Consider the following 20,949-nt stretch of genomic DNA (forward strand, 5'->3'; position numbering starts at 1 on the left):
CTCTTCAGTTCACCTGGCTGCTCATTGGCGGCCATGGCAATTGCAGCAGGAGGTACAGCAGACAGGAAAGAGGGGTAGGGTGGCGAGGCGATTCACATAACTGTTTAGCAAGCCATTCTATGAAGTGGCTTTTTAAAGGGAGTGGAGAGGGAGGAGCTTGGAGTGAGCTGTGATGGGACAGCCAAGGGCGTAGTGAGGTGTAAAGGGAGGGGGCTGGTCAAGGGTGATGGAACAATGCTTGGTGACAGCCCCTAGTATTTAAAGAAGTTTTGAAATGTGTGTTTTAGGAGAAAATACCTTTACAAATACATATTTAAAAGCGGGATTTAGTGCAGTCTAGCATAAGAACATAAGAAGAGCCTGCTGGATCAGGCCAATGGCCCTTCTAATCCTGCATCCTGTTCTCACAATGGCCAGCTAGAAGCCTGTGGGAAACTCTCAAACATGATCCGAGCACAAGAGCCCTCTCCCCTCCTGTGGTTTCCAGGAACTGGTATTCCAGGAACTGTGGTTTCCAGGAACTGGTATTGCTGCCTCCGACCGCGAAGCCATAGCCATCATGGCGAGTGGTCTATGCTTTCAAGTGCATCAGAGGAATTATGTGGTGGGTGGGTAGGAATACCCCCTTAGAGAAGGCAAGAGGAAGGGTGTCTTCTTTTCAAAGAAATCCAGATGGTCAAGAAGTGTAAGAGTTGGCATGTCCCAGTATTATGGAGAAACACGAAGGAGTGCAGAATCCAGTCAAACCATGAAGGATGCATTTGGTGGGAATCTGACGCAGGGCTGTCTTTAGCAGATGTGGCGCCGGGTGCAAATATCCGCCCAGCACCCCCAAATTACCACGGATAGTGGGGGGGCGAAGCTATGCACTGCCAGCCATGCCCCCCCCCGCAACTCTCACCCATGCCGCTGCGGGAGAGAAATCCCCATGGAGGCTTGGGAAGGAAGCTGCATGCCCACCAGCCATATAGTTGACGGGATGCAGCTGACGGGCATGCAGGGAAAGGGGAGGCCGCTGGCAAAGCCGAGCAGCTCCCCCACTCACTGGGGCGCCCCTGAGAGGCTGGCGCCCTGGTGCAACGCACCACTAAGCCCTATGGGAAAGATGGCTCTGATCTGACTCACTCCTCCCCAAAGAAGAAGAGGAGTTTGGATTTGATATCCCGCCTTTCACTCCCTTTAAGGAGTCTCAAAGCGGCTAACATTCTCCTTTCCCTTCCTCCCCCACAACAAACACTGTGAGGTGAGTGGGGCTGAGAGACTTCAGAGAAGTGTGACTGGCCCAAGGTCACCCAGCAGCTGCATGTGGAGGAGCGGAGATGCGAACCCAGTTCCCCAGATTACGAGACTACCGCTCTTAACCACTACACCACACTGGCTCTCTATGGGTCTCTAAAGGGATCACTATGTTAGGCCCCATCTGCACTATGTATTTAAAGCACTATCGTACCCCTTTAAACAGTAATGGTTCCCCCCCAAGAATCATGGGAAGTGTAGTTTGTTATGGGTGATGAGCATTGGGGGGGGGGCTATTCTCCCTCCCAGAGCTACAATTCGAAGAGTGGTTTAACCACCAGTCCCTCTTCCCAGAAACTCTGTGAACTGTAGCACTGTGAGGGAAATAGAGGCCACCTAACAACTCTCAGCACCTTTAACAGTTCCCAGGATTCCTTGGGGGAAGCCATGACTGTTTAAAGTGGTATGATCCTGCTAAATGTGTATATTGCAGATGGGCCTTTAGTTTGTTCCAGCAAAAGCAAACGGAGCTGATATACAACCTGCATTTTGATCATGTCACAAAATATGACCCTTCTGGGCCACAGGACACAGAAATAGAGTATATGGCAGGATATGTGCTACCAGGAAATCCATTAATTGTTCTACTGGAGTATGTAAAAGAAGATGTTCTGTTAGAAGACATGGAGATGGTAAAACACTTTCTGACAGCATCCCGGAAGGCAATTATTCCTTAAGTGCAGGGATAAAGCCTGGGCCAGATTATGAAAATAGGGACAGTGTCCAAATGATAAAATTAAGTAAGAGGGTGAGGGAATGGAGAGATATTGATGATCAGGGTACTGAAAAATGGGCCTCATTTGCTATGTGTGGGTGTCATAAAACTCAGGAAAAATGCTGAACCGAACATTTTATTGGGTGCATTGTAAAACATGAGGTTTCCATTGCCATAAAAAGATGAGAAGTGCTTGTAAGGGTGTTCGCAAATTGCCTTGTAAAAGGATATCCTGCTTTTTCTTGTGTTTGTTACACTATTGGTTGCTTAATTTTACCATATTATTTGCTACCTCTCAGTAAAACAGCAACAGCGGAGTCCCTGCCATAGATAGCTCTCCCCTTATGCAAAAGAGCAAGTGAGTGTAAGGGAGGATGGATGGATTAGCTCTGGCACCACCTACTGTTGGGCTCCATGCCTTCCGCCCTCCTAGAGCCAGAGAGTGCCTGCCACCACTGGGTAACCTTATCTTCCATGAAGCTGTGTAACAAAGGCCACTTTCACACCATACGTTTAAAGCACTACAATGCCATTTTAAACCAGCATAGCTTCCCCCAAAGAATTATGGGAGCTGATAGTTTGCAACAGGTGCTGAGAGTTGCTAGGAGGCATCTAGTCCCATCACAGCCAATTCCATAGTTCCTGGGAAGAGGGAATGCTTGTGAAACCACTCTGGGAATTATAGTTCTGAGAGGGGAATTGGGAATCGCCTAACAGCTCTCAGCCTCCTTAAACCACAGTTCCCAGCATCCTTTGGGAGAGGAAGCCATTACTGTTTAAAGTCGTATCACAAAACTTTACATGTATGGTGTGAATGTGGCCAAAAGTCAATAAAGAGAAAAAATTAAATACAGTCAACTCAAGCTGGTGTGAGAGAGAGGTTCAGATTTCTCTTGACAGAACTCTGATTTGTAGAGGGCTTTCCACTCCTCCTCCTGCTGCTGCTGTCACTCAGTTCATTTCAACTCTGCCCTGTCTTTTCCCATGACACCCTTTCAATGCCTTTTCTCTCTCTTGGCTTCTTTTGCAGGGAATGGGCTATCTCCATGCCAAAGGCATCCTCCACAAGGACCTCAAGTCTAAAAATGTTTTCTATGACAACGGGAAGGTGGTGATCACAGACTTTGGCCTCTTCAGCATCTCAGGGGTTCTGCAAGCAGGCAGGTAGGTGACCGGCTCTGTGGACCCATCGCTCTGCCTCTTAAATGTTCTCTTTTATCGGTAACAAACTGTTCGTTTTCAGGACAGAATTGGGCAGGGTGCAAGAGTTGTGAGAACATTCAACAACAACTGATAAGCAGCATCAGGCAATGAGGTGGCAGAGCCAAAAGGGGGGAGGGTTTCTTGGCACAGGATGCGTCCCTCTGGGCTTCTCTGGCCCTAAAGTATCTCCCAAGCCACATCTTTCTCCAGGTGACATCTCTCACCGGTCCAGGTTCACACTACCCTTGAGCTTGTTTGTCTGCCTGGGATTGTGCTTTTCACCTCTGTTAGTGCTTCTGCCTGAACAGAAGATGGAGAGGGGCATGTGAGCCCTTTCAGGAATTAGCCAAGGGTACAAAGTCGGAATTTGCATTCAGTGCTCCGTCCACTTTTTCTTCTGGCCCTGCCCACTGCTGGCAAGCGGCCCCCATGAGATTGACCCGAAGGGAATGCAGCCCTCAGGCAGAATAAGTCTCCGCTCTCCTCTTCTAAATGCTCATCTCTCCCCAGAAACTCCTGCAATCTGTTCTGAGATTTCCAGGTGAAGCTTCGCCTGCTGGCGACTCCTGATTTAGATGCAACTTACTGCGCTCTCAGCTATTGTGAAGTTTTTCCTCGCTGTTAATTTTTGCTCTATTGCAAAGCCGCCTGTGAGATAAATTGCATATTTTAATCTGTCTGTAATTATGGGGTGTCAGACGTGCCGGATTAGAGGAGGAGATAATGGGTTGCCCATGTCTCTCCCTCCCTCTGCAGTGGTGTAACGGTGTATTCGTGTATTCGTTGTCAGATTGAAGTGGTAAACTGTGCTGTGGGTGGGTTTGACTTACGTATTCCCCTCAAGATGCTTGTCTATTTATACTCTCCCCCCTTCCCCCCCATCATGTTCTCTTGGTCTATTTCTTGGACTTTGCCTTTTTTTAGTCTGCCAATTTGATTTCGGGGGAAATTGAAGATTTTCCTGCGATCCACCTGCACTATGCATTTAAAGCTGCATCCTGCCACTTTAAATAGTCAGGGCTTCCCCCAAAGAAGCATGGGAAGTGTAGTTTGTTAAGGTTAATGAGAGTTTTTAGGTGGCCTCTATTCCCTTAAGGGCCGCGGGTGGCGCTGTGGTTTAAACCACAGAACCTAGGACTTGCCGATCAGAAGGTTGGCGGTTCGAATCCCCGCGACGGAGTGAGCTCCCGTTGCTTGGTCCCTGCTCCTGCCAACCTAGCAGTTCGAAAGCATTTCAAAGTGCAAGTAGATAAATAGGTACCACTCCGGTGGGAAGGTAAATGGTGTTTCCGTTCAGTGCTCTGGTTCGCCAGAAGCAGCTTACTCATGCTGGCCACATGACCTGGAAGCTGTACGCCGGCTCCCTCGGCCAATAAAGCGAGGTGAGCGCCGCAACCCCAGAGTCAGTCACCACTGGACCTAATGGTCAGGGGTCCCTTTACCTTTACCTATTCCCTTCCCAGAGCAATAATTCGCAGAGTGATTTAACCAACAATCCCTCTTCTCAAGGAACTCTGGAGGGGAATAGCTCTGGGAGGGGAATAGAGGTTTCCTAACAGCTCTCACTACTCTTAACCATTCTCAGAGTTCTTTTTGGGGGGTAATTTTTTATTGCATTTATTTCCCACTCCACCCCCTTTTTTTGCCAAATTGTTTTTATTGATTTTCCGAATTTTAACAAAGCAATCACAAATTAAAGCAAATCTGATTCAATTTTTCCAAAATTTGGTTGGCCGCACTCCACTCTCAACACGTCCATAGTTTCCTCTTGTTGCTGCATTGTTTTCCCAGTTATTTCTAATTCACATTCCATTCCTTACAATTAGCCTTATATTACGGAAGTAAGTGTTCTGGTTTGCGAACTTTATTCAGAAGCTGAACATGCTCCGTTTTGAGTGTTACACTTCTGATTTTGAGTGCCACACTTCCGTTTTCAGTGTTATGCTGAGATCTGTCTGTTTTTGCTATTTGTTTTGCTATTTGTTTTTGTGGCTTCTTTTGTTTTTGTTTTTGTGACTGTGTGGAACCCAGTTCAGCTACTGATTGATTGATTGTGTGACTGCAGTACATTGTTTGTTGCTTTCATTTTATGGATCACTGGTCTTCTTAGATAGTAAAATTCATGTTAAATTGCTGTTTAGGGTTTGTTTTTAAAAGTCTGGAACAAATTAATCCATTTCGCATTACTCTCTATGGGAAAGCGTGCCTTGGTTTTGGAACGCTTTGGTTTTGGAACGGACTTCCGGAATGGATTAAGTTTGAGAACAAAGGTACCACTGTACTGAAAATGAGAACCTGAGAACCCAAAAGAAGCCACAGTTGACTGATCAGCCTCTCCCGACTCCCCGCTGCTCTGCACCAACCTAAGCCCCCCCTCCAGCTTAGCCTGGATTGTGACTCAGTGAAGGCGGTTCACAAACATAGGCAAACACATCTGAAAACATCTGTCCCAGGGACAGCTCACCCTACCCCGGTGTGATTCATGCCTAGCAGAGGCTACTGTAGCAGGGAGTCTTGGGTTAGCTGTGGGCTCTCTCTGCTGCTGGAGCCCTTTGTTGGAGTCCTGCTAACGCACCACTCACAACCACGTGTTCCCATTTATTTGTTGTTACTCTGCAGAGGAAATTGCAGGGTTCCTCTCCCTGAAGAGCAAGAAGCACTAATTAGTTGCGATACGTGAGATCCTTCTTTTGAGTGGCTGGAAGGAGAGCTTGAGAAACTTGGAAGATAAGGAGGCGTCTTCTAGGGTTGATGACAGCTCCCGGCATCGCTAGGCAGCTGCCTGTGTCCTAAAGCAGGGATGGAGAATTATCTCCATCCTGAGAGACACAATTCCTTCCATGCAGGCTTCTGGAGGCCATGTGCCACTAGTGGGTGAGGCCAGGAGCAAAAGCTGGGGGGGGGGGGAAATGTGAGGTTCTTCACACACCTGCCCACGCCCCTCTCTCACTTCCATCCAAGCATTGCCAGAGTTCAAGAAGACTTTCCAGTGAGGCAAAGACCATCAGTGAGTGTGACAAGTAGGTCTTGTGAGGGATGTGGCCTGGGCAAAGTCCCTAGGACCAGACAGAGAAGCCTGGAGGGCACAAATTGGCCCCTCGGCTTGAAAGCCTCCAGCCCTGCACATGAATGAACACTCATGTGTGGCTCACCATCCCACGACTCTGCAAGGCTCCTTTAAAGGTAAAGGGACCGCTGACTGTTAGGTCCAGTCATGGCCGACTCTGGGGTTGTGGCGCTCATCTCGCTTTATTGGCCGAGGGAGCCAGCGTACAGCTTCCAGGTCATGTGGCCAGCATGACTAAGCCGCTTCTGGCGAACCAGAGCAGCGCACGGAAACGCCCTTTACCTTCCCGCTGGAGTGGTACCTATTTATCTACTTGCACTTTGACGTGCTTTCAAACTGCTAGGTTGGCAGGAGCAGGGACTGAGCAACAGGCGCTCACCCCGTTGCGGGGATTCGAACCGCTGACCTTCTGATCGGCAAGTCCTAGGTTCTGTGGTTTAACCCACAGCGCCACCCGTGTCCCTTGCAAGGCTCCTTTATGAACTGTTAATAACAGGCTGCGAGGCCATTTGATTTTGATTTTGTATATTTCAACCTTAACAGCAGTTTTCCCCTGGCTTTCCAAATGAACTGCTGAAGAGTAAACGAATAAAGCATTTGCAGTGGAGCTTTCAGCCATATATATATAAAATTGGAGGCGGGGGGTACTCCGAAGCAGTGAATCTTGAAATTAGCATAGGGGTTTTTACGAGTCCCCATTTTCATCTGTGGTTTCATGGGTGTGGTGGATGGAATGTAAGTTACTGGAACAAATTGTTAAGAAGCGAACAGAGCGATGGCTTCAGGTAAGGTGCTGTAATATACTCCTGTTCCAAACTCCGTTCAGGAGAGGGGCTCCTTCTGGCTGAGCCAACCTGAGCCTGGTAGACAGAAAACAAATCTTTCTCCTGGGCATGGTCAGCCAATTGTTGCCAAAGAAGGACAGAACTTTCTTTATGTATGCAACAACAGCAGCAAGAATACTCATCGCGAAGTATTGGAAGACACAAGATTTACCCACCCGGGAAGAATGGCAGATGAAGTTGATGGACTATATGGAATTGGCGGAAATGACTGGCAGAATCCGAGACCAGGGAGAAGAGTCGGTGGAAGAAGATTGGAAAAAATTTAAAGATTATCTACAGAAATATTGTAAAATTAATGAGCTATAGAAAAATGGTGGAATGAAGTTATATGGCTTTGGCAGAAATGTTATAAGGAACTAGGTACAGATAGACTGTTAATGTATTAAAGGGAAAAAACAAGGTTAGAATATGTTAAGATTAATTATAGGACAGAAATTAGATGAAGATGGAAAGAAATTGCTGAAACAGTTAATTGAAGTGGAATACAAAAAGGGAGGCGTGAGGAAGTCAATGAAACAAGTGAATGAAAGTTAAGATTGAAAATATTGGAAGTGTTTTTAATTGTTTTCGTTTTGTTTTGTTTTGTTAATTCAATGTTTTATGTAGTGTTTTTGTTTTTGTTTCTGTTTTTGTATTTTATTATGTTGATTTGTTTAATTTTTTTCTTTCTTTTTGTAATCTTTAAACTCTTAATAAATATTATTTTTTAAAAAAACAGAAAACAAATCTTTAAACCAGAGTTTGACTTATACCACCCTTTTTTGTCAGTGCACATTCTGCTGGGTTTGCCAGGTCACGTGGTTCAGCTGAAAGAGGATTGAAAGAGGTGTACATCTCTCCTCATCCTCTCCCCCCCCATCCCCGTCCAGCCATGCCCCTGGAACACCCATTTTTTTGGAGGGGGGGACTTATACCAGCTTAACTTTTGCCAGCTAAGCCCCGACTGAGCCAGCCTAGTCCTGGCTGGGCAAGGTATTTAATATTTACTTAAGAATACAGAGAAACTAACCAAGGAAATGCTGGGTTGAGGGAGCTACATCGGGGTACCCCTGGCTGAGCCAGGATGAGGGAGCTATGCTGGCGTAGCCCTGGCTCAGTTAAGACCACCTGAGATCTACCTCCTCCGTGCTCATCCTGGTGGACCTTGCCTTTGGATTGCCCTGTAAGCCAACATTCAGAATTCATTTGAGGTGCTGGAATTCTTAGCTGGATAACTCCATAACAAGCACAGGAGCCAACTCCCAGCGGCCGAGGTCCATTTGCCCCTCCGATAAAATATTAGAGGAGGCTATGGCCCCCCAATGTTAATGGGCATTGCCATTCTAATTGTGTGTTTGCACCACGTCATGTGATTGATTATGCAGGGCGGGGCTTACCTTCTCCCCACCCAATATTTTATTCAGGTTGGCACCCCTGATAACAGGCATTTTTGTGGTTTTTCTGCTTTGCTGAGAAACACCATTTCTCCACGTTGTCGGCATAAGACAGGTGTCAGGATTCAAACTCGCAGCAGATCCCAAACTGGTGACCTGAGTAGTATGAGGAGGGACTCCAGTTCTTTACCCAGCTTTGGGCAAAGAACAGAACCCCAAAGGAGGTCAACCACTACTGCCAAGGAGGCATCCTTCTCCTGAGGAGCCAGAGGTTGACTCATAACCCCTACAAAACCTTTGACCCTTTGGGTGTTGATGGACTCCAGTTCCCATCTGCCGCAGCTAGCATGGCCAATGGCCAAGGGTCATAGGAGTTGCAGTCCATCAACATCTAGAGAACTGAAGGTTCAGTAGGGCAGAAGGCAAGGAGCTCAACAGTAGGGGGAGTCAGAGCTAATGACAGGCAGAGCTAACTCGTTCCCATCCTCACTACTGAGTTCTGTTGTTGTTGTTGTTTAGTCGTTAAGTCGTGTCCGACTCTTCGTGACCTCATGGACCAGAGCACGCCAGGCACTCCTTTCTTCCACTGCCTCCCGCAGTTTGGTCAAACTCATGCTGGTAGCTTTGAGAACACTGTCCAACCATCTTGTCCTCTGTTGTCCCCTTCTCCTTGTGCCCTCCATCTTTCCCAACATCAGGGTCTTTTCCAGGAAGTCGTCTCTTCTCATGAGGTGGCCAAAGTATTGGAGCCTCAGCTTCATGATCTGTCCTTCCAGTGAGCACTCAGGGCTGATTTCCTTAAGAATGGATAGGTTTGATCTTCTTGCAGTCCATAGGACTCTCAAGAGTCTCCTCCAGCACCATAATTCAAAAGCATCAATTCTTCGGCGATCAGTCTTCTTTATGGTCCAGCTCTCACAAGGGTGTAAAACCTGAGACCGAGGAGGAGGTCAGATCTGACAGCTCCAAGGAGGAGGAAGCTGTGGATGGTGCGGTTTTGACTGCAGTAGGATCTGTAGTCAGGGAATGGGAATATGAAGATCATTGGTGGCTGCTGCTGTCCACTGGGACAGTGAGGATGTAAGGCAGGAGGCCAGCAGTAGGTGGAGCCAGAGACAATGGCGGGTGGAGCCAATTCCAGTTTTGTCCCTTGCTTCCTCACTGGTGAGACCTATAAACATGACACTAAGACTATGGAGGAGGAAGCTGACCAACAGTGGCACCCACTGGGCTGGTCATAAGAAGATAGGCAAGGGGGCGGGGGCTTGCTGAGGGTATACTGCAGTTGGTTGGGCACTGCCCCATCTGCTCTAATGGACCAATGTCCTCTGCATGGGAGGTCTGCCTGGCAACAAGGCAATGAAACCACGATGTGATACTGAGCACGGAGTATAATATGGCTGCAACAGTGAGAGGGGGAAAGTTGGCATCCTCTTACCTTACACGTTCCAGCACCATCATTTTCCTTTGTGTCCCGCCGCCCGCCCAAGTTCTTAAAATGTATCCCGTCTCTTTTTAAATTAATTCCTAAGCCTCGGAGGTCTTGAACAAATCCAATTACAGTAGCACATTCTCATTGGCTCTTTCAGTTTTTTAAACCAGAAAGCGAGCAGGGTGACCCCAAATATATATATATATATAGAGAGAGAGAGAGAGAGAGAGAGAGAGGGAGAAGAAGGCAGCTTACTGTTTCTTAAAGGTTTTATTTGGCTTTAAAGCAATGCTTACAAGATTAGCGTTATCTTTTTCTGAGAGACCTACAGATGCATTCTTCATAATCCTAGGGAAAGTTACTTATCTAGTCATTCATTTGCAGTATTTTTCAGTATTTTTAATACTAAAGTTAATACTAATTTAATACTAATTTAATACCAATTTCATACTAATTTCTGTATTTTTCAGTAGTGATACTTTTATTTAGTTACTTTAATGATATTAATTTTAAATCAATAAATAAATACATTTAAATCAGGCTTCCTCAACCTTGGCCCTCCAGATGTTTTGAGACTACAGTTCCCATCATCCCTGACCACTGATCACTCTAGCTAGGGATCATGGGAGTTGTAGGCCAAAAACATCTGGAGGGCCAAGTTTGCACCACGGAAGGAAGCCTGATTTCAATGATAGTTGTGGAGCCCCAGACTTCTCTGCTTAGCCTCTGGAACTTTCTCAGACCATACCCCCTATCCTCAGGCCACACCCCTTGTTGGTGCTGCTTCACAGCCTCCAGGAGTGCTTATTACTTAACCAGAATATGTACTTATTTATTTTATTCCGGCATACGTAGGATATAAACAGAAACAAGAACAATGAATGTAACATACCCTCCAACAAAAACATTTTACTGGGTTGCCCCAGCCACTCTGAGAGGCTTCCAATATATATAGAAATGTAATAAAACATTAAACATTAAAAAAACCTCCCAATACAGAATTGCCTTCAAATGGCTCGGGGGTCAGATGACTTTATACCCTCCAACATTTCTCCAAGGAAAATAGGGATGTCCTAAGGAAAAGCGGGACATTTTGGGATCAAATCAGAAACCGGGATGGCTTCTCTAAATCAGGGAGGTCTCTGAAAAATAGGGAAACTTGGAGGGTCAGATGTAATAATATAACAATGCCAGACAAAAGACAGGGTAAAGAGGTGCGTCTTCAGCATTCACCAAAAGCTGTACGATGAAGGTGCCAGATGGACCTCTGTGGGGAGGGAGTTCCACTGCTTTGGAGCCAACACAGAAAAGGCCCTGTTCTGTGCCACAACCCCCTCAGCCTCTGTTGGTAGTGGAACAACCGAGAGAACCCCCTCTGCTGATCTTAGGAGCCAGGAACATTTGTGGACAAAGAGGCAGACTTTTGGGTATGAGAGAAACTGTAATAGACAGATTCACCAACCTGCTACTTGTAACACCCATCTTTACCTGGAAACAAAGAAATATGTCAATCTCCATAGCAATATGCCACTGCATTATGTTATAATCTTAACATAAACTGCTGTGTGAGGTGATTTGGAAAAATGGCATATATACACTGTGAATAATTAAATTCATAAATGGTAAGATAAATTGAAATGTGTGGAAATGCCAAGACCAGTAACAGGCTCCCTGACTGGATGTTTCTCTCTGTCTCTCTCTGTAGGAGAGAAAACAAACTGCGGATCCAGAACGGCTGGTTATGCCATTTAGCCCCGGAGATCATCCACCAGCTCTCACCTGACACAGAAGAAGACAAGCTTCCTTTCTCCAAGCACTCAGATGTCTTTGCCCTTGGGTAGGTGTCTTTGTTGCGTGGGGGTGAGTTGGGGTGGTGGCAACGGAATGCAGTGGGTCAGTGTATTTGTACCAGGCTCATGTGCCCACCGAAGAGATGAGCAAACTTGGGTCCCATCTGCACTGCACATTTAAAGCAGTTATCATCCCACTTTGAACAGGCATGGCTTCCTCCAAAGAAACCTGGGAGCTGTAGTTTGTGAAGGGTGCTGAGAGTTGTTAGGAGGTCCCCTTCGCAGAGCTACAATTCTCAGGGTTCCCTGGGAAAAGGGACTGGTTGTTAAACCACTCTGGGAATAATAATGGGTCTCTTAACAGCTCTCAGCACCCTTAGCTGACTCTTCTCTTGCCCTTGGAGTGTTCACCAGCCAGTGTGGTGTAGTGGTTAAAAGCGGTGGACTCGTAATCTGGGGAACCGGGTTCGATTCCCCGCTCCTCCACATGCAGCAGCTGAGTGACCTTGGCCTAGTTATACTTCTCTGAAGTCTCTCAGCCTCACTCACCTCACAGAGTGTTTGTTGTGGGGGAGAAAGGGAAAGGAGAATGTTAGCCGCTTTGAGACTCCTTAGGGTAGTGATAAAGTGGGATATCAATTCCAAACTCCTCCTTCTTCCTTTGCACTACCCTGAGATGTTTTTGGCTAGATGGAATGTGTCCTAGATCTCTGATCTAGATCTTGCTTGGGTGCATGGAGTATAGAGAGGGGTGGGACAAGCCTATGGTATTACACACATGCCTACAAATGCACATATTGGTGAAAATGATGTATGGAAGTGCATACAATTGCTTGCAAACAATTCCTCAAAACTGCATGTGTTTGTTAGGAGAAATTTGCACAAAAATGCTGGTGAATTTTCACAAGCCACTAAAAACATATAAAAGTGAATTGCAAGTTGCTGAAGAAATGCGGAGAACTGAATTTCGACAGTAGAACAGACTCCGTAGGGGGGTGGCGGACTCTCTTTGTAAGCAGATGTTGGGTGACTGTCTGTCAGGCATGCTTTAATTAAAAATGCTTGCATTGCAGGGGGTTGGACTAGATGATCCTCGGGACCCCTTCCAACTTTACATTTCTATGATTCTATTATCCCATCCCTGCTGCTAATATACTGGCAACATTAACATGCATCCCCAGATGTTGGGGCAAGACAAGTGGGGGGCGGGATAGTTGAGTCTTGTGCAAGGATAGACGCCTCTTGGGTGAATGTCCTGAACAGAAAAAGTTTAGGAGCTACAGTGCAAAACTGTGGGCATTGTGTCTCCCCAATGTACTTTTCATTTGTGTGATTAATTGCCCTGCTCTGTAGCAGAGGGAGGTGGAGACATCCTTTTTGTAAGCAGTCCTATTGCCCTCTGATGATATCTTTGTTCAGGCACAGAGAAGACTATAGTTTTTTATTCGATGGATTAATTTTCCCCTACTCCACTGTGATAGACACCTTAAAGAGCGCAGTGTTGAAGCGATTAGCTTATACTGAGTTCTTATCTGATAGCTCAGTTTCATCCAAAAAATACAGCAATTAAACCCAGTATATGCTTTCAGTATAACTTTAACCAAAAATACAGCGGGGGAAAGTAATTATAGGATTTTTTTAAAAAATCAGACTAAGCTCCTAGCAAACTTTTTCAATTTGAAAGTTTGCATAGAAAAAGCACCAGGCTTTTTTTTAATTTTTTTAAAAAACACAAAGTAACAGGCGCTTGGTTCAAAATGGCTGCTATTTTTCAGCAAACTTTGTATGATTCCACAAAGGGCGAACCACAGGGGTTGTCAAGCCTTTGGGGGCTTCTGACACAGGTTGCAATCTTAGAAAGCATCATGTCGCACGAGGGCTGCTGTGAAGGGGAAGGCATGGCAAGTCACAAAATGGCTGCTGTGGGGACATGGCATATAACAAAATGGCTGCCACATCTAAACAGAAAAGTGACAGAACCACAAAATTCCCCCTCACAAGTCCATACCCCCACACCCTAATCTGTATCACAGGAATGAGAATACAGTGGTACTTTGGTTCTCAAACTTAATCCGTTCGGGAAGTCTGTTCCAAAACCAAAGTGTTCCAAAACCAAGGCGTGCTTTCCCATAGAAAGTAATGCAAAATGGATTAATCCATTCCAGACTTTTGAAAACAACCTGTAAAACAGCAATTTAACATGAATTTTACTATCTAACGAGACCATTGATCCATAAAGTGAAAGCAAGTAACAATGTACTGCAGTCACACAGTCAATCAATCAATCAATCACTCAGTAACTGAACTGGGTCACAAAAACAACAAAAAAGCCGCAAAAACAAAAACACAAAATAAATAGCAATAACAGACAGACTCTCAAATTGGAAGTGTGGCACTCAAAATGGAAGTGTGGCACTCAAATTGGAACGGTAACTCTCAAAAGAGAGCACACTGAGCTTCCGAAAAAAGTTCGCAAACAGGAACACTTACTTCTTGGTTTGCTGTGTTTAGGTTCCAAGTTGTTTGAGTAACCAAGGTACCACTGTACAGATCAAGCAGGATGTTGATACAGATCCATGGAAAAGCAGTCATTGAGAAAACAGACAATTTTACCCAACCCACGCTTCAGATGTAGACTGGATATGGAAACTGAAACAAAGTTGTCCCTTGAAATCTGCACTTCTGTGGATTTTCATGCTGCAGTACTCTAGCCAAATAATGCATAAATTATTAGTGAAACTTTTGCATACAAAAATGTGGATGCTAGAATAAATGTACAGTAAAATGTGGACAACTTTTCCCAAGGACTTACAGGAAAAAAATAATTCTTGCAAACTGATATGGCAGTGTGGAGAACTGAACTTAAAAGAGGAAGCATGCTCCTAAACATGGAAGCTCAATTCTGCAGCTATTCACTCGTTAAACGTTCCTCATCAAGTATAAATGATAAGAGCTGCTTTGTACTGCTGAGTCCCACCAAATGGGTCTGACCAGCACAGTTCCTGGAAATGTACTGTAGGCTCGTAGACTTATTAGGAGAGCTGATTGATTGCATACCCTCCAACATTTCTCCTATGAAAATAGGGACATCCCATTCCATAATGATTATTTCACTATTTATGCCCTGAGGAGAGTCCCGAAGGGCCATCTTTGGCCCAAGAGACCTGAAGGTCCCCATCACTCGACAGGGATGATGGCGCAACCCCACACCTGAGCTCTGGGAGTCTCTGCAGATGTCACAGAGAGGTGTAAGGTTTGTGGGTTACTAACGCTGCTTTCTCTCTCAACAGCACCATCTGGTATGAACTGCACGCTCGGGAATGGCCATTCAAGACGCAGCCTGCCGAGGCCATAATTTGGCAAGTTGGCCGAGGGATGAAGCCGAATCTCAGCCAGATTGGCATGGGCAAGGAGATCTCAGTAGGTGGTTTGGCGCTCTTTGAAAGGGGGAGGGAAGGCAGAGAGACTTGGAAAAATGTTGATATTTGCTCATCTTGGTGACTCACAGATCGGGGGAAGGGAGAGAAATTCAATTCAATTCAGGCGAATCAATCAGTTTTGCACTTTCCGATACAATACAAGGGTTGAAATGCAACCATCTTTCAAGGGTCACACTCACTCAGATTTGGGGATGCCATGCTCAAACCAGCTAGGCTTTCCAAAAATGCATATTTTAGGGTATAGCATGCATGAAAACAAAGGTATTTATGAAAATAAGAGATAAAGATGGTCCCTGTTAAGAAAAACTGATTGCAAAAATGTGTGCACTACTTAAAACTGAATACAAAATAAGTGTTCATTAGGGAGAAACTATCACCAAAATGTTGATAGATTTTCACGATCAAGCTTTAACTTTTGTGCAAGGTGCCCCATGGGAGTCAGATTTTCTAGAAAGGAGATTTAAGGAAACCCCGGGGATTGGAAGCCGCTGGGTAGAAGACACCATACTTTACATTTTACATTGTGTTATGAGTTTTTGGGGAGGGGGAAAGACGGGTGTGTGCAGAGACCTTTCTAACCCCTGGATCCAGCAAGTGTTAAAACTAGCTTCCTGATGAGGTGATCGCCTGGGTAATGGGCCATTAGGAGAACAAAGGAAGTGGACTTATGTGAGACAGCAAATGGTTGGAGGGACCCCTTCCCTCAACTGGCTGGTAGTTAGAAAAAGGCAAAGGCAAGTGTTGAGAGCTGGAAATAATGTGTGCTAGAAGCAAAGCAGCAATCTGGGTACTGAGAGAGACAGAACAACACTTGATTTCTGCTGGAGTCGAAGGCTGCGGCTATGGGAGAAAAAGAGAGAGACCCTTTTGGGGTGGTAATGCTGTGAGCCCCTCCATCGTTGGCTCAGTTTGCATATATGTGTAAATAAACCACACATGGACATGTGCCCATGCGCTCTCCTCCTTTGCACATCCTTTCCTTCCCATTGCCTTGCAGGACATCCTTCTCTTTTGCTGGGCCTTCGAGCAAGAGGAACGGCCGACCTTCACCAAGCTGATGGAGATGCTGGAGAAATTGCCAAAGCGGAACCGTCGCCTTTCTCACCCCGGACACTTCTGGAAGTCAGCAGAGTAAGACCGACATCCTCGGAGCAGAGGAAGCTCCTGGGCTGATCATTTGTCTCTTCAATTTGGCATTGTCTACACTGACCGGCAGGGTTGCGGGTGACGTTGTGGGTTAAACCACAGAGCCTAGGACTTGCCGATCAGAAGGTCAGCGGTTTGAATCCCCGCAACGGGGTGAGCTCCCGTTGCTCGGTCCCTGCTCCTGCTAACCTAGCAGTTCGAAAGCATGTCAAAGTGCAAGTAGATAAATAGGTATCACTCCGGTGGGAAGGTAAAGGGCATTTCCATGCGCTGCTCTGGTTCTCCAGAAGTGGCTTAGTCATGCTGGCCACATGACCCGGAAGCTGTACGCCAGCTCCCTCGGCCAGTAAAGCGAGATGAGCACCGCAACCCCAGAGTCGGTCACGACTGGACATAATGATCAGGGGTCCCTTTACCTTTACCTTTACACTGACCGGCAGCTGCTCTCTAGGATTTCAGGCAGGGAGTCTCTCCCAGCCAGATCTGGCAATGCCGGGGATCAAACTTGGCAGCTTCTGCGTGCAGATCAGATGTTATGCCACTGAGTTACAGGCTTTACATATGCACTATACAGTGGAACCTTGGTTCCTGAACTTAACCCGTTCCAGAAGTCCATTCGACTCCCAAAACAATTCGAAAACCAAGGCACAGCTTCCGATTGGCTGCAGGAGCTTCCTGCACTCAAGTGGAAGCTGCGTTGGATGTCCAGCTTCTGAAAAACGTTCAAAAACTGGAACACCTACTTCTGAGTTTTTCTGCATCCGGGAGCCAATTTGTTCATCAACTAAGCCGTTCAAGAACCAAGGTTCCACTGTACATTTAAAGCACTAGGAGGTGACATTGCAGGAGGCTGGGTTACCCTTTGGTAGATATTACAGCTGTCTCCTGATGGCTAAAGAACAGAAGGGCTGCAGTGATAAACATATGTGTTTAGGGAGGAAGTTCCTTGACCGGAATGCCTTGACGGACAGAAATACACTCTGCAGGCACTCACTTGCTTCTTCCTTGATAAATCCTCATGTTGCTGGGCTGGGTATTTTGAGCAGGTTGCAAGGCAGTTCCAACTGGGGTCCAGTTAAGCCATCAGCTTGCACAGACATTTATGTCAAGGGCTTATCAGCAGCCCAGCAATGATAAAATAGCTGGCTTTAGGAATTCTTGCCGAGGTCGCCTGGTGCTTGCCTCCAGCGCCACTCACTGCGCTGACAGATCTCCCTCGGGTATAAATTTGGGGCTGTCCCCAACACACACTCACATCCGTTGCTAAGCCAACTGCCTGCTCACAGCTTGAAGTGAGCATTGCAAGATGTTTCTTCTCCTTCCTGGGCTCAGAGCTTGGGGAGGGCTTTCAAGAGGGGAAGAGAGAGAGAGGCCTTTGAGCAGGAACTGTGCCTGTTGCAAAAATTCTTTCCACCCCAGACTTTCTGCTAAGCAAATAACTAAGAGCCAATGTGGTGTAGTGATTAGAGGGTTGGGCTTGGGCTTGGGAAACCAGGGTTCGAATCTCCACCCCACCCTGCCCTGTTCTTGGGCCAGTCACTGCCTATTAGCATAACCTATCTCAAAGGGTTGTTATGAGGATAAAATTATGGGGGAGGGGATCACGTATACCACCTTGAGCTCCTTGGAGAAAAAATTGGGACAGAAATGAAATTAGATAGGTAGGTCAGTAGGTAGAGCTTTTTGGAAGACCGGGCCAATGGTCCACACACTTTATATATATATATATATATATATATATATATATATATATATATATATATATATATATAAATCTCTTTTTCAGTTTATTTATTTCATAAAATTTATATAACATGTGATTATATATTTTTTAAAATCCCTCAAATAATTGTCATAAATTTTTAAAAAAGAAAGTCAGTGAAAACAGATGAAAGCAACTATTTAAAATTTAAAACATTTAAATATAATTAAAATCAATGATAAGCTAAAAACCACATCAAAATACCTGTCTGGATAGGCTTGCCAAAACAAAAAAAAAATGTTTTTATCAGACACCAAAAAGAGAACAATGAATCCAGCTGGCTGATGTCAATAGGCAGGGAGTTCCAAAGTGTGATTGGAAGCTCGATAATAATAACAATTGGAGTTCTTTCCAATTATTAGGACCAGCAGTTTTGGGATTGGCATTATCGAGCAAAAAGACTGGCACCATGGTCAACGAAATAAATACCCCACAAACACACAGTGAGGTTGGTGCATTAAGGCAAGTGGGGCAACGCCCCACCAACCTTAGTTGGCCCCCACCAACCTGCCTTCTGGTTTACCACCAAATCAGGGGGATAGCACTGCTCGTCTGCTTCCTCCTCCTCCTCCTTAATCTCAGCATTGCCCCTAGTAGAACTCACAAATCTAGCATCAGTTGGCTCAGCCTGCCACTGGCTCTGGCGCCACCTAGTGTTGGGCTCCCTGCTTTCTACCCTAGCCAGGATGCAGTGAGATGAGCCTCCAAAGGGATTGCATTGCCTCATTTGCTCCATTCTGTTTCACCTTCCTTCTCTCTGCTTCCTTCCAGGCTGTGATGGATGGCTCAAAATGACGGTGCCTTTCGTATGCTTTTCTTCCTCTCCTCGACCACCACCACCACCACCTCCTCCTCCTCTTCTCCTTGTTCTGCGAGAAGGCTGGAGCAGGGAAGCGAAGCTTGGGAGCGCTCCCGAGGACAAGGAGACATGGCCTCGCTCTGGTCTCTGGAAGGGGGAGTGCCTCCTAGCTAGCCGGAGGAGCACCACGCTCTGCTGGGGGGTCCAGAAGGATCCCATGAGCGGGTGAAAATCAGGTTCGATGCCAGATAGCCCCTGCCAGGCAAGCGGCAGAGGGGGGTGCCCTCTGCTCGCCCTCAGGGTGCGAAAGACATTAGAGGGCCAGTTGGCGGCAGGTGGTCTTTGGAGCCCTCCCCAGCGGTGATTCTTGCTTAAGTGGGGGCAGCAAACTTCATCAGACAGTCAAAGGTTCTTAGGACCTCGCCAGCACCCTCTGAAACCAACGGAGGAGAGGGATAGAAAGAGTGTGTGTAATATTTTGTTTTTGTTTCGTTTTATCCTGTTTCATTGCACCTAGTGGTGGAAGTGAGGTTTTCAGCTGTTTCCCAACATAGGGGTGTGTGGTGTGTGTGCGGTTTATTTGGGGAAAGAGGCCTTGTCTCTAGAACCTTTCAAGAACTCCTAAAGCCTCAGGCCCTCGGAGATCTAATGTGGTCCTCTGAGCCTCTCTGCTTGGCCCTTGGAACTCTGCCCAGACCACGCCTCCAAGGCCACACCCCTCTCTGCCCCCTGCTGTGCCCCCCATTGGTTAATTTTCCCTGGCCAGAATGTGTCCTTGAACGGTGGTAATACCTCTCCCTTGCCTGGATGGAAAGTTGAGGGTGCACATGGACTTTTGGTCACACCCACCACTGGTATGTGGCCCTCAGAAGGTTGTGCACAGGGGAATGTGGTCCTCAAGCTGAGAAAGGTTCCATCAGTGATGGTATATTTATTGTTTCAGCCCTACTTCACTGTCTCTGTTGCTTCATCTCTCTCTCTCAGTTACACATGTCAGATGTCAGGGTGTGAGAACAGGATGCTAGACTAAATTCACCCATGGATTGGCCTGATCCAGCAAGGCCATTATTATGAGGTCTCCTCCAACTGTATGATTCCCAAATTTGCCAAGAAGCTATTTCACCAGGAATAATTCATTCTCCTTTTTGAAAGCTGTCACCAGCTCAGCACTTACGGTAAGTGCTGGAGAGCTGGCTAGCTTCCTGTTGATGGACTGGGAACAACAAACCCTCTTCTTGCTCTCTTAGCACCTTGACTCCCCAGAGGAACATGCTGGTCTCCACAGTCGTTTCTTAGCCCTTGTCGGCTGGCAGATATTCAGCATGGTGAGAAGCGAGGCAAGGCGATCAGGATGCCCCAACAGAGTGGCAGTGCAGGATCTTCAGGATCAGCAAATTGGTGCAGAGAGGTGGCCACTGTCGGTAGCACACCCACATAGGAGCAAGTATGCGTCTCTCTCTCTCTCTCTCTCTCTCTCTCTCTCTCTCTCTCTCTCTCGCTCTTGTGCAAAAGCTATAGGTGGCACAGAGCAACTGCTTTGGTTATGCCGATGGTGGTACTTCACTAGCTAGCTAAAGTCATTACCTTAATTAAGGGACTGGCTTGGCAAGCTTGCTGTTATGCATTCCTCCCCCACAGATACAGGACCCCAAGGATTAGAAGAGACTCGGGGCATCATGCAGACTGACCCCCCCCCCCAGCAAACTCATAATAGTGTGCATAAACAATGGTCATATCTTATGTGAATTAATCTGCATGTGCCTTGTGTTCAGACCAGGGTTTCCCCAACTTGGGTCTCCAGCTGATTTTGGACTACAACTCCCATCATCCCTGACTGATGGTCCCACTAGCTAGGGATGATGGGAGTTGTAGTCCCCAAAAACAGCTGGAGACCCAAGTTGGGGAAACCCTGGTTTAGACCCACAGCATGTGGTGGCAGAAACCCTAGAAGCTGACATTGTCGAAAGATGCGGAGAAGCCTTTCTGTGAAGGCTGGTTAGGAGAAGCCCAGCCCAACTGCCTGAAATCGAGAGGGGGCGGGTGGGGAGGGGGAAAGTTCTGCAGCTCATCGAGGCAAATCT

At 46.5% G+C, this 20,949-nt stretch overlaps 1 protein-coding gene across 2 annotated transcripts in view; it reads left to right on the top strand.

The window, feature by feature from the left end:
* KSR2 (kinase suppressor of ras 2) overlaps window positions 1-20,361 on the top strand; it is a gene marked incomplete at its 3' end in the record, with an annotated part of 188,118 nt that extends 167,757 nt beyond the window's left edge. The window contains exons 14-18 of one of the 2 annotated variants that reach the window (XM_079956587.1): window positions 3,042-3,175; window positions 11,637-11,768; window positions 15,012-15,141; window positions 16,159-16,292; window positions 18,841-20,361. In XM_079956587.1, coding sequence (XP_079812713.1) covers window positions 3,042-3,175; window positions 11,637-11,768; window positions 15,012-15,141; window positions 16,159-16,292; window positions 18,841-18,847 — 537 coding nt within the window. Of the gene's footprint in view, window positions 1-3,041; window positions 3,176-11,636; window positions 11,769-15,011; window positions 15,142-16,158; window positions 16,297-18,840 lie in introns of those variants that run through there. The other variant, XM_079956588.1, reaches the window with a different exon arrangement.
* Window positions 20,362-20,949: the final 588 nt, after the last annotated feature.

Source organism: Podarcis cretensis (assembly GCF_951804945.1).
Source record: "Podarcis cretensis genome assembly, chromosome: 16".
Taxonomy (NCBI): Eukaryota; Metazoa; Chordata; class Lepidosauria; order Squamata; family Lacertidae; genus Podarcis; species Podarcis cretensis.